The sequence below is a fragment of the Oncorhynchus masou genome, chromosome 32, assembly GCF_036934945.1.
Source record: "Oncorhynchus masou masou isolate Uvic2021 chromosome 32, UVic_Omas_1.1, whole genome shotgun sequence".
NCBI classification, from domain to species: Eukaryota; Metazoa; Chordata; class Actinopteri; order Salmoniformes; family Salmonidae; genus Oncorhynchus; species Oncorhynchus masou.
In genome coordinates, this window is record NC_088243.1 from 10837080 (window position 1) to 10853838 (window position 16759).

At 40.9% G+C, this 16759-nt stretch overlaps 1 protein-coding gene across 1 annotated transcript in view; it reads right to left on the reverse strand.

The window, feature by feature from the left end:
* LOC135526893 (dynein axonemal heavy chain 6-like) overlaps positions 1-16759 on the reverse strand; it is a 57244-nt gene that overhangs the window by 26288 nt on the left and 14197 nt on the right. The window contains exons 12-38 of the mRNA XM_064955561.1: positions 16593-16714; positions 14124-14295; positions 13595-13699; positions 11374-11492; positions 11179-11253; positions 10978-11065; positions 10046-10296; positions 9041-9272; positions 8779-8832; positions 8448-8593; positions 8231-8299; positions 7404-7590; positions 6898-6977; positions 6551-6713; positions 6314-6403; positions 5727-5858; positions 5164-5312; positions 4445-4658; positions 3966-4212; positions 3733-3805; positions 3416-3639; positions 3077-3219; positions 2694-2835; positions 2322-2454; positions 2085-2161; positions 1656-1852; positions 1389-1517 (exon numbers count right to left, since the gene is read on the reverse strand). Of these exons, the coding sequence (XP_064811633.1) occupies positions 1389-1517; positions 1656-1852; positions 2085-2161; positions 2322-2454; positions 2694-2835; positions 3077-3219; positions 3416-3639; positions 3733-3805; positions 3966-4212; positions 4445-4658; positions 5164-5312; positions 5727-5858; positions 6314-6403; positions 6551-6713; positions 6898-6977; positions 7404-7590; positions 8231-8299; positions 8448-8593; positions 8779-8832; positions 9041-9272; positions 10046-10296; positions 10978-11065; positions 11179-11253; positions 11374-11492; positions 13595-13699; positions 14124-14295; positions 16593-16714 (3813 nt within the window). The remainder of the gene's footprint in view (positions 1-1388; positions 1518-1655; positions 1853-2084; positions 2162-2321; positions 2455-2693; positions 2836-3076; positions 3220-3415; positions 3640-3732; positions 3806-3965; positions 4213-4444; positions 4659-5163; positions 5313-5726; positions 5859-6313; positions 6404-6550; positions 6714-6897; positions 6978-7403; positions 7591-8230; positions 8300-8447; positions 8594-8778; positions 8833-9040; positions 9273-10045; positions 10297-10977; positions 11066-11178; positions 11254-11373; positions 11493-13594; positions 13700-14123; positions 14296-16592; positions 16715-16759) is intronic.

Consider the following 16759-nt stretch of genomic DNA (forward strand, 5'->3'; position numbering starts at 1 on the left):
TGTAATAGCAGAATCAAAATTAGTTAGGTAACATTGATAAATAAGATGTTGTATTTATATAATAATGCTTATGTGAGATATTTGTCATTAGAATGTTTTCTTTTGGATAATACTGTTTGCAGTTTGCAGTTATCCCTTCTCTGCCAGGGCTTAGTCACATTGGGCCCCAGAGAGGGGAGAGGTCAGGCCTGTCTTCTTATGGGAACGTGTCTAACTATTTACATGTCCCCTCTGAGGTTGCCCTTATCTTGATTTAGTATATGACCTAAGAGGCTCAATCTTTTCTGATCTTGTCCAGGAGGGGGTGTATTTGATATATGCCATTGGATGAGGTAATGTGTTTGGTTCTAAGTGGTACCAAGAACGAGATAAGACCTTAGTTTAGGAGACCAAACTGAACGATAATTTATAGCCAATGCTGTCTGGCTATGTGTGTCTTTGCTATAAAGCATCTCAGTTGCCAATATGTAAGCACTCTCAGAGGATTCATTTATAGACACTGAATTGATCTGAGAGTCACAGGGCTATGGTGAAGCTCATATAATTAAAGATGGACTTTATGATAACTCTGACTTGTGTGTGGTTTGCTCTCTTGTGATTTGGTAATACAGGAAATTTCCACGACCCACGCCAATGTAAACTCAGATTTTTGGATATAAATATGAACTTTACCGAACAAAACATACATGTATTGTGTAACATCAAAGGTTAGTGATTAATTTTATCTCTATTTCTGCTTTTTGTGACTCCTCTCTTCGGCTGGAAAAATGGCTGTGTTTTTCTGTGACTTGGCTCTGACCTAACATAATCGTTTGGTGTGCTTTCGTCATAAAGACACTGTGGCTGGATTTACAACAAGTGTATCTTTAAAATGGTGTAAAAAAACATGTATGTTTGAGGAATTTTAATTATGGGATTTCTGTTGTTTTGAATTTAGTTCCCTGCAGTTTCACTGGCTGTTGGCGAGGTGGGACGCTACCATCCCACATACCCTAGAGAGGTTTTAAGAAGCAGCGCGGCTTGGCGGGTCTTGTTTCGGAGGACGCATGACTCGACCTTCGCCTCTCCTGAGCCCGTTGCGGAGCTGCAGCGATGAGATATGATTGGATCGCAATTGGGTATCACAAAATTGGGGGAAAAAGGGGTCAAATTACAAAAGCAAAGAAAATAAACAAATAGAGACCTGGAGCTAACATACTAGCATACAATTAATAGAAACCACAAGAACACGGTTCTGTATAGAGACTAGGCCTATTCATCACATCTGATGTCAAACGAGGAAGAAAATAAGCCTCCCGGTTCTGTTCTACATAGCTATGATTTGCATCACGCATCACAGGGAAATGGTCGACACGAACTCTAATAACACCATTGTTATTGTACTGTACCTTCCAGGTGAGAGTCTTGGCATCAAATACTCCCTGGAGCTCGATGAACTGGCGAATAAACTCCATGGAAGGCTGGGCGCCATAACTATCAAGTGTTGGCATGTTCAAATCATCTACAAACACCAAGACCTGAGGAGAGAAACATAGAACATCAAAGCTGATTATGCATCCATCTTTAGTGTATTTTGAATCCATTAGAGTACTTTGAGCATCCAACACTTTAAATGTTAATTATCAGGCATGTTTATGTAATGACATTTGACTCACAGACTTATTTTTGGGTGCACCAAGGTTATTTTTGCCTTTCTTGACGAGGTTTTGTAACATGTGTGCCTGTATGTAGGCAGTGGTTGTACGAGCAGTGCACTGGAGGGTGCAGGTCAGGATTCCTGGGGATTCTGAGGTATAGCTGGGACTACGCATCCTGTGCAACACTCCAAACGGCATGCTGCTTAACAAGCCACCTGGAAAATACCAACTTTTTGGTTGAAAATACAATTTTCTCAGAAATTGGCAATCAATATTTGTGGTTTTAATTATTATGGCACCAATAAATTGTTCACATTAAAGAATAAAGCATTTTCTCAGCAGAAGGGTAATAGGAGAACATGTGGCTTTTAGTCAGACAACTAACTTTACTCACTAGTTAAGCTCACTACTACTGACGACTACTAGATAGTCCTGACTAAACCTTACTTAATGAATCACCGTCTGTAGACTTATCTGCATCTCCCCCAAACACAGCTGTCAGCAGGTTAACATCCTCCAGCAGGCTGGAGAAAAGTTACAGTACATTAGGTTGCTTGTTCGTATCAGTCTCTCAGCCTTTCTGGGCCTTTCTTACACAATAATACTGAAGCTCACTGTCTTTCTCAACATAATGTACTTTTTACAAGATCAACAAAAGAGAATTGTGTTTTACGTTAGCTTTACCTGGCTGTCTTGGATTGGTTGTGCAGAAAGACTTGTCCCAGCATAGTCCTTTGATTCACCATTTCTCCTCCGTCTCTCTGTAGTTTCTTTAGAATGCTTTGGATGAGAATGGTTTTTCCAACTCCAGAATCCCCTAATAGTCAAAACAAACCTCATTAACTTAAGAATACCCAAACTTCATTTAACTCCAGAATCCAGTCAATTCAAACCTCATTATGAGACCTCTTAAATATTTTTAATGATAAAATAGTTGGTTAAAGACAACCATTTTTTTCTGTCAAGAACATGAATAGTAAGCAACAGGCATGTAATTGGGGGAAAGAATGATCCTATAGTCTTATATAATACAGAGTGAAATCTCGACTGAATCACCTGTGAGAAGTACTGGTTGTTTGTTGAGCAGCAGCAGGCTCATTAGAAAGGAGTAGCGGACAGTATCATTGCTGCAGATGGGGCCTGATCTCAGAAAGCTGGTGGTATCTGTTGTGTTAGACTCTCCCAGGGCTCCTCCCAACTGCAATGATTCAGAACCTGAGGATGTGTTCAGTCCTGAGGAAGTGAACGTATAATATGAGTCCCTAACCTTTAATGCTGTATGTTTTAATACTGCTGTTTTTAATGCTGTTCTTTTAATGTGAGAGCTCTGGTGAGTATGATTTCCAGTGAAATTACATAAGGAAAATAAACTTGAAACTCATCTTAGCACTCTTGAATGGTACGATTGAAAAGTGCATGTATGGATGCTTGCTGCACACCAGAGAGGGTAAAGGTGTGAGCAGACCTTTGCGTATAAGACTCTCGGTGCTAGGAACCAACTCATCCCAGGGAACGAAGGCACCTGTCTGTAGATCCACAAAGTAGTTGAAGATCATACGATTCCCCGCCGGTAAAGACACACCTGAAATATTCAGAGACAAAATAAAGTTTGATGAAGAGGGATGTTCTACAAAATAGAAAATATAATGGACACTAGAGCATTATTTATTTGTTCATTTGTCAGAGACCATGTACAACATGTCATTGCACCAGATTGAGCTAGATAGCAAATTTTCCTCTGCAGTCCCTGGACATGATTAATTATTCTATTCACATACCGCAAGGTGCGCCTTCAAACAACTTGTGGATCAGGTTTTTGAATGCGTGTGCAACATTGACGAGGTGACAGCTTTTGTCTTTAGTAGCAGATGGGGAATCATCATAGTCATCTACATGGTTTAGGACTCCTCCCACTGCCCAGGCGTATGAAAAGACAAACAGCTTCCCAAGAAGAATCGTGAGTTTTTCTGGGTTTTTCTGGAGAAACCATTTGTTATCCTCCCTGTTACAGATTGGAAATATACAGTAACTTTACTAAAGCTGAACCAAGATAATATAGTAACTACAAACAGCAATAGATTTCATTTACACGTACCCTTTTCCTGTGAACTCATTGTCTGCAGAGGTCTTCCCAATGTCTTCCTCTGACAATGTCTCAAGATTTAGTCCTGTGACACCACAGAATGAGAATTAGATCAAACTTGGACCAAACTTATTGAAAGTCCACATATGAAACAATACAACATCCACACGGACAGAAAGACAAGTAGTAGAAGAAGAAGAAAAAGAAATACAGATGATGCTTAGCTTTATAGAAGAATGTCCTACCCAGGCCACCATTCCCCTGCATGAAGTTAATGAGAGCCCCCAGGATGCTGCAGACGGTCATGACTGTGGACATCTCTGGGATCTGGAAGTTGAGCAGCTTCTGGTGCTTCTTAACAAAGTTCAGCCCCTGGGTGATGCTGTTGTCAAAGAGCTGCTGGATGTGGTTCCTTCCCTCTCTGCTCAGCTGTCTGGGCAGCTGGGACAGCCAGCGCCTCACATACGGCTTCCAGCCCAGGTCAACTGGATCCTGGAGTGGCGATTAAAAAATATATATAACCCAAATATTCTCACTTTGAATAACAAACTACTGTAGTGTAATACACTAGATGAAAACCTATAACAGATGGGGGTCCAGTTTCCCGGACCCAGATTAGGCCTAATCTTGGACCGGAGATTCTCCAGGACGAGAACTAATCTGAGTCCAGGGAACCGTTCTGGAAAGTAGGTCTGGTTGAACATAATGCATCTTGACACAGTACCATGTAGACCATGGCACAGCGGCTGATGGTAGCGGGGGTGGCCTGGCTGAGAGTATCCACTTCAAACAGGAACCTAATGCCATCTGGCAGGCTGATCCTCTCTCCGTTCACCAGGCACAGCGTCCTGTTGTCGTCCAACACAGTGTTCAGGTTCTCCACCCACAGGATATCCACTGGGCCATCCATTATGATCCAACGCCAGTTGTCAACCATAAAGTTATCTAAGAAATAATAAAGAGATACATTTAAATATATATATTTGTGAATGATAACCTTCTCTAATGTTGTGTGACACTATACTGTGAGATAACCACAAGCAGAGTTCATTAAGACATACGTTGATAACTGCTGGGAGGTGAGGGTGTAGTGGAGTCACTCAAAACATCCTGAAAGGGAAGACAGAGCCCATGTGTGGCCAACGTTACCAGCGTAAATGACAGTATCCTTGGAATGAATGATCATAAACAATGAATAGCAATAAAAAAAGGTGTTTAACTCTTCCTATCAATGATTTTATAGATGGTGGCTGTTTTGAGAAAGATTTTACTTGCAAGGATCGTGATCGTTGTTTTACCTACTTCAGTTGAATGACTGAAATGTAGTTTAGACTGGATACGAGCATCTGCTAAACTACTCAAATGTAAATGTAATAAGCACTGACTGAAGAGGTGATCCTGCTCTCGCTGTCTTTGGAAGTCTTGTTGTCTTGTTCGAAGAGTTCTTTAGCGTAGGTTCTGACTGCAGAAGCGAACAGGCCGTCTGACCACTCCAGAGTGTTGGGGTCTACCTGACCATACAACTCTCCAAAGCTCACACACTTGGGGTTGATGGTGAAGCTTTCCACGTGGACCTCTGAACTCGGTGCCAACTACCCAATGGAAGTCAAGAGAAAGAATGAAACAAGCACAGCAATCAATTACAGGAGTTGGCAAGACAGCGCAAACATATTTGGGACCAGGCTATTCAATAAAGGCATAACGTATTTTAAAGGTGCTATATGCAGAAATCACAACGCCATTTTCTGGTTGCTAAAATTCTAATAGTTTGGCTAATTTCAGTTTATGTGACAAGCAATAGATAATCAATGGATTTGGTCGCATCGCCACAAAAAGTGACAGATTGCAGCTTTAAACAACACACACAAACATACTATCTAACACTTCCATATCTGAAAGGAATCAAATCTGCACCAGTTTAGCTGCATGTTTAAACACACTTAAAAACATTAAGTGACAGATGTTTTCAGTAAACGATCTGAAGTGTCTAACGAGATGTGTAGTACCTCCATAAAGACGTTGGTCCTCCTGTGGACTTCAGACAGAGAGGGCAGCAGGTGTAGAGCATGCTGCAGGATGAGTCTCACTGTTGTCTTCCCTCCTCCGGTAGGACCAATCAACATCACCCCTCCTCGAGCCTGCAACATCAACATTGAAGTTGAATGATATTGTGAATTGAATTAATCACGAAAACAACAGGACAACGCTTGCTTAAACCTCTCAGGTGTAGACCTTCTGGAACAAAAAATGCTAGGTGTTAGCTTTTCCCATCGGAAAACGTTTTACATTTAGCTACTATGCTAACACCTCCAGCTGACCCACGTGATTATTTCCATTAACAAATACTGCTTCAGCCAACTAAAGAAGTAGACGTAGTTGGACGTAATTTAACACTTTTTCATGAGAGTCCTTAACGGAAGTCATTGGTTGATTTCTTATTTGTTCCCGGAAATAGAAGTAACTCTTGTTAGCTAGGCAGCCAATTCTGACATGTTTTCCAATGGGAAAAGCTAACACCTAGCATTTTTGTTCCATCTGAGGTTTAAGCAAGGGTTCGTATGGCCCCGGGATGTTTAAGAAACCAAATACTGACCAAAATCTGGCTATACAGCTGTGTAACCTTCTCGGCTTGATTTGGCCATTGTTGAAATCCAAGAATCTCTGTAGCCTTAGCTATGGCGATCTAGAGAAGATGCAAGCATATGACATACATTTTAACCACAACAACCAAAAAAACATGCAGCCAAGTGATCTAACAAAGTCCCATTTACTTTACCAGAACAACCACCGACTACACCGGACTGTGTGAGTACACGTGGCAAGGAATTACCTCTAGTTGAGGATGGATAGTTTTGGGATTGACGACGCCAGGGAAGTGATCCTGCATGATGCTTTTAAACAGAGGAACGTCCTCAGGAACCAGCTTGGGTAAGTTAGAGTTTTGTAAAGCACAGATCAGAACGCAGCATTCGTCCTCTGGTGTCAGGCCACACCTGGAATATCACACAGTATTTACTCACAATGTTTTTACTACAACAACTCTGGCAAGTTGAGATGAATGAGAGAAGCAAAGAGAAGACGGCAGTGACCAGTGACACAGCCTTTTGATTGTACCAATTCAAGGGAATGCCTTTTGGCCTCAAGAACGCAGAGGATTCTTGTTTCTTTAATACTTACGACAGCGCTGCGAATCTTCTCTTCTGACCAGCGAGAACTAGCACTGACTTTATGGCTCTCATTCCAAAATCATAATGGTCCTAGATTACAGAAGAATCACGAAAGGAAGTTGGAAAAAAACACAAAGACCAACTTAAGACACAAAACAAAAAAGCAAAACAAAAGTTTTCAGAATGTCAAAGCTATGAACATAGTTCTATACATTAACATGAACAGTTACAGTATGTATTTGATATTTAACTGAAATGTTCAACTGTTTTAACTGAAATGTTTGTAATGTTACTCTTAGAAAAAATGGTTCCAAAAGTGTTCTTCGACTGTACCTGTAGGAGACAGTTTTTTTGGTTCCAGGTAGAACCTCTGTAGAAAGGGTTCTTCATGGAACCAAAAGGGTTCTACCTGCAAACAAAAAGAGTTATTCAACGCGTTCTCCTATGGGGACAGCCGAAGAACCCTTTAAGGTTCTAGATATCACCTTTTTTTCTAAGAGTCTATGTAAGTCCAACCTGCTGAGACAGCTGCTTGCTGGCGAGCTGGTAGAGGTTGACGATCTTCCTGGACAGTGATTTGGCTGATTTGAAGCCCTCAGAGAACAACATGATCTCAGCAATCAGGTCAAAGTCAGGTACCATCATAGAGACAGGCCGGAACAGGGACTTTAGGTTGTCAGGGAGATCCACTCGACCTTTGCAACTGAAAGAGAGAGGTCAACTTGAAAGCCATGGCAAATAGAAATAATGCCGGATGGACATAAGAAATAGATGGTTGAGGGTAGAGGAAAGACAGGAGTAAAAGCAAACAAAATATAACTATTGTAAAATAGACTGTGTACATAAATTGTACATAGTATGTATGAACTGGAAATACAGGCCTAAGCATTGTTGTTCACTAGTTTGCTCCAATTGGGTTAGGGGTGGTAGGGTTGGAGGGTAATAAAGAAAATATATAGTTTTTTTAAAGATGTATATATATATCTATGTATATGTATTGATATGTATGTTTGTGTATCTGTATGTATTTATATGTGTATGTATGTATGTGTGTATGTATGTATGTATGTACAATACCAGTCAAAAGTTTGGACACACCTACTCATTCCAGGGATTTTCTTTATTTTTACTATTTTCTACATTGTAGAATAATAATGAAGACATCAACACTATGAAATGACACATATGGAATCATATAGTAACCAAAAAAGTGTTGAACAAATCAAAATATATTTTATATTTGAGATTCTTCAAAGTATCCACCCTTTGCCTTGATGACAGGTTATTAACGCTTATAAAAGGTTATTAAAAGAGTATACACTAAACATGACATATCACGTTACCCTGGATTCATGGTGATGAAGAATCCACATGTGGCGTTCAGTCGGATATCTCTTCCCTCGAACATAAACCTTTGGTAAAAACAGTAAATATAGAATACATTTGACGAATTAACCTAAACTATTCACCTGTTCAGTTAAACCAATATAAAATAAAAAAACTTTCAAGCCATAAAAATACAAATCAGTCTAAAGAATACGGTAAGTTCCAGAGGCATACCGTAAACTGTGACTATGCATGGCAGCCTTAATGGACTGAAGCTGAGCAGCGATGACTGACAACACCTCTACGTTGATACAGTTAAACTCATCAAAACAACACCAGGAACCAGACTGCACCATGCCAGAGAACAGCTTCCCCATCATCTGGTAAGGGAATGTCACAGAGAGAGACAACAGTAACTTACAGTATACAGTAAAATGTATACATACTCCTACTCCACTTCTTCAGTTTCTACAACTGATGCAATGAGCTTGAACAAACATATTTCAATGCATCAAAAGTACAATAGCTATAAAGTTATAATGAGAATAGAAATGTGCATGACTACCTTATAGTCTAGACTGTCAGAGCAGTTCAGTACTAAACAGAACTTTCCAAGCGCCTGCAAAGGAAAACCACATCAACATGGTTTTACTTCCTGTAAATACAGTAGCAGCTTAAATACAGAGCTACAAGGATATCAGTGACAGTGGTTTCCCAAGAGTGTGGACATTCTCTTTTTCTACTGCTGGCATTTTCAGGTCCACACACCGACAAACTTACTAAATACATCACAGGTTTTTCTCCTAACTTCAGTGACAGGTCCTTACCTTGGCCAGGTCCTTGACCGTCTCTGTCTTGCCTGTTCCAGAGGGTCCGGCGGGCGCCCCCCCCAGATGGAGGCTCAAGGCCCCGGTGAGGGTCAGCCAGCATCGGTCAGTGAGCGGCGTGATGACCAGTCGAGGAGAACAGCCCAGGTACTCGTAGCCATACATGAAGGAAGCCTGGGCATGGACCACGTAACACAGAGAGGTGCTGTCATACCAGACATATTGAAGCTGCCTGAAACCAACAGAACCAATGACAAAAAAATGTGATCAACAATCATCTCAAACTCAGAAAATTTGACAAAACATGCTCAGAAGTCCTAGCCTGATCCTAGATATATTTGGCCTAAAAATAGGAGTTATTCTGATCGTAGACTGTTGGGGAATAATCAGAATTGGTTGGTAACATAGGTAAGATGTTTTTATTCATCATATGTTTGTAAGTTACTTCTCATCAGAATGTTATTTTTGTATAATACTGTGGCGGGGTTGCAGTATCTGTTCTATGTCAAGACTAAGTTGCTTGGGCCGGAGAGAGGGGAGAGGTCATGCGTGTATCTCTTGGCTCCACAATGTCTGTGTGCCAGTCAGTGTGTCTCTTTGATCTTGTCAAGATAGGATGGATTTGATATATGCCTGTTGATATGGAGGATTGGTTTATGGTTCTGAGTTTGAGAAAGGAGACAAAGCTGAACAATGAATTATGCCAATGCTGACTTATCCTGTGTGTGTCTTTGCTATAAATGTTCTCAGTTGAAATGTGGAAGGGACTCTCATATAATTCATTGATAGACACTGAATTGATCTGAGAGTCACAGGGTTGTGATAGAGCTCATATAATTAAGATGGACTAACTCTGACTTGTGTGTGGTTTGCTCTCATGATTTGGTAAATAGAGGAAATTTCCACGACAAGACAGCACAAAAAGATATGGAACTAATCTATATAAGGCTAGGTATTTCAAGAAAAATATATACTAGCAGTAGCAACTATGATCAAAGCTGTGACCTTGTCCACTCGAAGTCGTCGACAGTGGTGATGCGGTTCTGGAGGAGATGGCTGAGGATGTCTCTACAGTGAACCAGGATTGTGAGCAGGGCCTCTAGGGTGGCCTGCTGGTGACAGGGCAGGGGCTCGGACACAAGGTCAGCCAGCTCCTCCACATTGTGGATCACCTGCTGCTTCACCACCACCATGCTCTCCAGCTGCCTCTCACTGCTGAAGCTTTCCTGGCAGTCCTTAGTGAACATGATCTGGGTCTAGGGGACAGAGGGTTAAGGAGGGGTTTTGGTAGCCTGGGTACTAGCCTGTTTCTGCTCTCTTACCAACTCCTTATGGAAATGTCATGCCAAAATATTTGGTTTGACAATGACAGCAATGGAGTTGGCAAGAGCACACACAGATCTGGGACCAGGCTATAGAAGGAGACAACAGAACTGGGACCAGGCAATAGAAGGAGACAACAGATCTGGGATCAGGCTATAGAAGGAGACAACAGATCTGGGACCAGGCTATAGAAGGAGACAACAGATCTGGGACCGGGCTATAGAAGGAGACAACAGATCTGGGACCAGGCTATAGAAGGAGACAACAGATCTGGGACCGGGCTATAGAAGGAGACAACAGATCTGGGACCGGGCTATAGAAGGAGACAACAGATCTGGGACCAGGCATGTGTTTAGAACACATGTTGGACACAATGTAAGAAGACGGTGTGAAAAGTCTGATGGTCTCACATTGACTTTGGTCTTAAGTTTTCCTTGGCTGTTGATGTAATTTTGACAGGGCAACAGTCACTACATTCATCAGCCTAGTGAACAGGAACTGGAGGAAGACGATACACTGTTTAACACATGGTGGGATTTCCCCAGTTGTGTAGGTGGATAGTAATAAGTCCCGTCATATTCCTGTTAAATCTATACATTGCAATGGTAACTTACCACGGTGAGAACGACCTGTCCGGGGTGAGAGAGGACCCATTTCTTAAAGTTCTGAGGATTCCATTCTGACACTCCTATCTTCAAGCGCCTGAAATGATTTGAAACATGATTATTGTATCAGGCTCAAAGTTCCCTTGGATATACTGTATCAACACCTTTTGAACAGGAAAGAAAAAGCTATATGCAAAATGGTTACTGTACCTTTTCACTGTGTTGTACATGGCTGTTTCCACATTTCCCATCCATTGCTCCACTGGCCCACGTATTTGAACATTACTAAAGAATCAAAAGAGAAGAAAGAGTTGATCTGGGAATCTCGGTAACAGAAAACAAACATGAATTAAGCCTAAATGTAAATGTTTCCATTTGGTTTATTATCATGATTTGACTATTTACTTTGGCATGGTCACAGTTTCACCCTCGGCTGAACGTATGCTTGCCACCACATGGTGAATCCTAGCATGTTCCTGGATGTTCAGGTGACGGATGTTGCTGAAGCATTTTACAAGATGAGGCTTAAAAGTGTTGTAGAGAATGGATTGAATTAAATTGATTGAATAAACATAAGTGAGTTCCCAAAAATCTGGTAAAAATAGTTTTCATGTATACAGTACCAGTCAAAGGTTTGGACACACCTACTCATTCAATGGTTTTTCTTTATTTTCTTTACTATTTTCTACATTGTAGAATAATAGTGAAGACATCAAAACTATCAAATAATATATGGAATCATGTAGTAACCAAAAAGGTGTTAAACAAATCAAAGTATATTTTAGATTCTTCAAAGTAGCCACCCTTTGCCTTGATGACAGCATTGCACACTCTTGGTATTCTCTCAACCAGCTGTTGAAAAACAAATTATAGTCCCACTAAGCACAAACCAGATGGGATGGAGTATTGCTGCAGAATGCTGTGGTAGCCATGCTGGTTAAGTGTGCTTTGAATTCTAAATAAATCACTGACAGCATCACCAGCAAAGCACCCCAACACCATCACACCTCCTCCTCTATGCTTCACGGTGGGAACCACACATTCCGAGATCATCCGTTCACCTATCCTGCGTCTCACAAAGACACGGCGGTTGTAACCAAAAATTGCAAATTTGGACTCATCAGATCAAAGGACTTATTTACACCAGTCTAATGTCCATTGTTTGTGTTTCTTGGCCCAAGCAAGTCTTTTCTTTTTATTGGTGTACTTTAGGAGTGGTTTCTTTGCAGCAATTCGACAATGAAGGCCTGATTCACACAGTCTCCTCTGAACAGTGGATGTTGAGATGTGTGTGCTACTTGAATGCCGTGAAGCTTTTATTTAGACTACAATCTGAGTTGCAGTTGACTCTAATGAACATATCCTCTGCAGCAGAGGTAACTCTGGGACTTCCTTTCCTGTGGCGGTCCTCATGAGAGCCAGTTTCATCATAGCGCTTGATGGTTTTTGCGACTGCACTTGAAGCAACTTTCAAAGTTCTTGAAAATGTCCAGATTTTCTGGCATTCATGTCTTAAAGTAATGATGGACTGTCATTTCTCTTTGCTTACTTGAGCTGTTCTTGCCATAATATGGACTTGGTCTTTTACCAAATAGGGCTATCTTCTGTATACCAACCCTACCTTGTCACAACACAACTGATTGGCTCAAATGCATTAAGAAGGAAAGAAATTCCACAAATGAATTTTCAACAAGGCACACCTGTTAATTGAAATGCATTCCAGGTGACTACCTCATGAAGCTGGTTGAGAGAATGCCAAGAGTGTGCAAAGCTTTCATCAAGGCAAAGGTTGGCTACTGTGAAGAATCTAAAATCTAAAATACATTTTGGATTAGTTTAACACTTTTTTGGTTACTACATGATTTCATATGTGTTATTTCATAATTTTGATGTCTTCACTATTATTCTACAATGTAGAAAATAGTAAAACTCAATAAAAACCCTTGAATGAGTAGGTGTGTCCAAACTTTTGACTGGTACTGTAAGTTTATATGTCCGAACTCAGAATCAATTGGACTTTCCAAAAATATAAAATGGTCAATGTGATAGAAGGATCTTCACCGTTTTTCAAAGTCCCAGCTAATGATCTGTGCAGACATAGGATCTTAATTTGATTACGTAATCTTTTGTACTGAGAATTTTCCACAGCAGGAAATGTGAATTTGTAGTGTATTTGAGGTTTAAACAGGCTTTTAAAGTTTGTAATTTCCACTTAAATATGTCCAATTTAATTTGCCATAACAAAAAATGTATCACCCCTGTAAAAAATGTCCATTAATTACAATCCACATAATAATTCATTATTTTCCTGTTGTAGCAAACTGGCTCAAATTAAGATCCTACATCTGTAGCAGGCTTGCTCCATCTCCCGCCTCGATTTTAAACACACCCCATTCAAGTCCCACTTTGAAGCACTGTTACCAGTCTCTATATGCGGTAGTAATTGAGCCTAGAGACAAGGTTACAGCTCAGCTAGACCCTACAGACAGGAAATTAAGTGCATTGTGCTTTTGAGAGTCTGCTGTATAAAAGTGAAATATTAACTTCCAGCTGCTGCTTATGTTATTTGCTTTTTAAAGAGAGTAATTTCTTCTTGGATGGTTAGCCAACACTATGAGACGGGAACCTGAATGGCGTTGGGATTTTTGCTCTGTGACAGAACATCCAGCAGTTCCTCATTGCTGAGGAAGTAGAATCTTGCGAAAACTGATCTTTTGGATTCAAAATAATCCTGCAGAAAATGAAACAAACAGTCAAGTATTGAAATAAACAGCAACTCTGAAAGTAACTAGGATAGCATAAATGTTGTGTGAGAGTTGCAAATGGAAATGTCAAAGGCTTTGCAGCCCAGCTGACCCTAAAGACAGGAAATTAAGTGCATTGTCCTTTTGAGAGTCTGCTGTATCATGTGGTTTGCTAGTCTGGGTTCCAGTCTGCTGTATCATGTCGTATGCTAGCCTGGGTGCCAGTCTACAGTATCATTAGGTATGCTAGCCTGGGTTCCAGTCTGCTGTATATTGTGATATGCTAGCCTGGGCTCCAGTTGGTTTCTACTCATTACGGAATTGCCATTTTTGAGATGACAATGAATGACAAGGAGTTGACAAGATAGCAGAAACATTCTGACACCCAAGCACCCTAACTCCCTCCAGTACCTCCAGACACTTCTGTATTTTTTCCAGGTGGACGTTGCCAGCCTGCAGCATCTCCAGGACCCCAGGGGCGGTAGCTGCTCTCAGGGCATTAGGCCTGTCATCTGTCCTCCTCATGATCTCCTTCCATGATTGATCCACCTGCAGGAACACCTTGGCCTCCGCTGGGAGCTGTCTAATAGGATGAGGTTCATTCATTTCAAGTCAGAAAAGTACATATTTTGGATTCATTCAATAATTTCTTTGGTACTGTGAGTCTTCTTAAAGGCCAAATGCAGTCAAAAACGTGATTTTTCCATGTTTTACATATACATTATTTCCACACTATGAAGTTGGAATAATACTGTGAAATGATGATAATGCCCTGTAAAAGCTGCTTGATAAGACCGACTGAAATTTCAGCCTGTTTTGTTGGCTTGGAGTTTTTGCCTGCCTGTTGACATCACCATGCAGTAAATGAGTTAATAGACCAATAGGAAAGAGTTCCAGTTTTCCCCTCCCCACTCAGACCACTCACAGAAATTGCCCTTTGCTAGGAAGCTATTTGTTTATTTTTGACCATTTTAATTGAAAACAATCACAGTAAGGTTTGACTGTTACCCAGAAATGATTAGATACTGAGATAAAAACGGCTCCATCGGACCTTAAACCTTGTCACGCCCTGGTCGAAGTATATTGTGTTTGTCTGCATTTATTTGGTCAGGCCAGGGTGTGACATGGGTTTTTTGTGATGTGTTTTGTCTTTGGGGGTGTCTAGCATAGTCTATGGCTGCCTGAGGCGGTTCTCAATCAGAGGCAGGTGATTATCGTAGTCTCTGATTGGGAACCATATTTAGGCAGCCATATTCTTTGAGTGTTTCGTGGGTGATTGTTCCTGTCTCTGTGTTTGTTGTCACCAGATAGGCTGTATAGGTTTTCACGTTCCGTTTTTGTATTGTTTGTGTTTTTTCGTCGTCATTAAACATGTATCAAAAATACCACGCTGCATTTTGGTCCGCTTCTCCTTCACCAGACGAAAACCGTTACAAACCTACTCCAGGTAGATATCTACCCCATATTATATCAGATGATATGACTGCATGTGCAAGGTATGTCTTTAAAGTGCTGTCAAAAGAAAGTGCTGTCAAAAGAACAAAATCATCAACCAGAAGTCTGTAATAATTAAAATATACTGAACAAACATATAAACGCAACATGTAAAGTGTTGATCCCATGTTTCATGAGCTGAAATAAATGATCCGTGATATGTCCATATGCACAAAAAAATTATTGATCTCAAATCTTGTGCAGAAATGGGTTTACATCTCTGTTAGTGAGCATTTCTCCTTTGTCAAGATAATCCATCCACCTGACAGGTGTGGCATAACAACAAGCGGATTAAACAGCATGATCATTACACAGGTGCTCCTTGTGCTGGAGACAATACAAGGCCCATAAGATGTGCAGTTTTGTCACACAACACAGTGCCACAGATGTCTCAAATTCTGAGGGAGCGTACAATTGGCATGCTGACTGCAGGAATGTCCACCACAGCTGCTGCAAGAGAATTTAATGTTCATTTCTCTACCATAAGCCGCCTCCAATATCGTTTTAGAGAATTTGGCAGTACGTCCAACCGGCTTCACAACCACAGACCACGTGTAATTACGCCAAACCAGGACCTACACATCCGGCTTCTTCACCTGTAGTTTCTCCTGAGGCCAACCACCAGGACAGCTGATGAAACTGAGGAGTATTTCTGGCTATAATAAAACCCTTTTGTGGGGAAAAAAATCTGATTGGATGGGCCTATGCCCTCCCAGGCCCAACCATGGTTGCGCCTGTCACGTTCGTTATAAGGATCGGACCAAGGCGCAGCGTGGTATACGTACATTCTTATTTATTAAAAGAATGAAACACTGAACAAAATAACGACACGTGAAGCTATATGAATAGTGCATACAGGCAACTAAACATAGAACAAGATCTCACAAACACCAAATTGAAATGGCTACCTAAATATGATCCCCAATCAGAGACAACGATAAACAGCTGCCTCTGATTGGGAACCATATCAGGCCACCATAGACATACAAATCACCTAGACCTACAAAAACCCTAGACATACAAAAATGCCAAGACAATCAAAAATTAGCGTACCCACCCTCGTCACACCCTGACCTAACCAAAATATAAAGAAAACATAGATATCTCAGGTCAGGGCGAGAAAGCGCCCTTGCCCAATCATGTGAAATCCATAGATTAAGGGACTAATGAATGTATTTATTTATATTTCATTGATTTCTTCATATGAACTGTAACTCAGTAAAATCGTTGAAATTGTTGCGTTTATATTTTTGTTCAGTGTAGATGTATTGTCAGCAGCAGATGAAACACAAGACAATACAATGAACAATACAAACCAAAATGCCATGACACACACCTCATCCGTTAATACAACACACACAGGTAAAACTACAATAGCTGCCTTGCCTCTGAATCCCTCCAGCAGAGAAGATAGGCTCCAGGTAGAGCCATCTCTTCTGACACATGACCCACTCCTCCAGAGTATGTGAGAACTGGTTCAGCTTCCTCTCCCATTCATCTATCAGATACTAAACAAGAGAGAGATCACATTGTCATCACACACAATAATACTA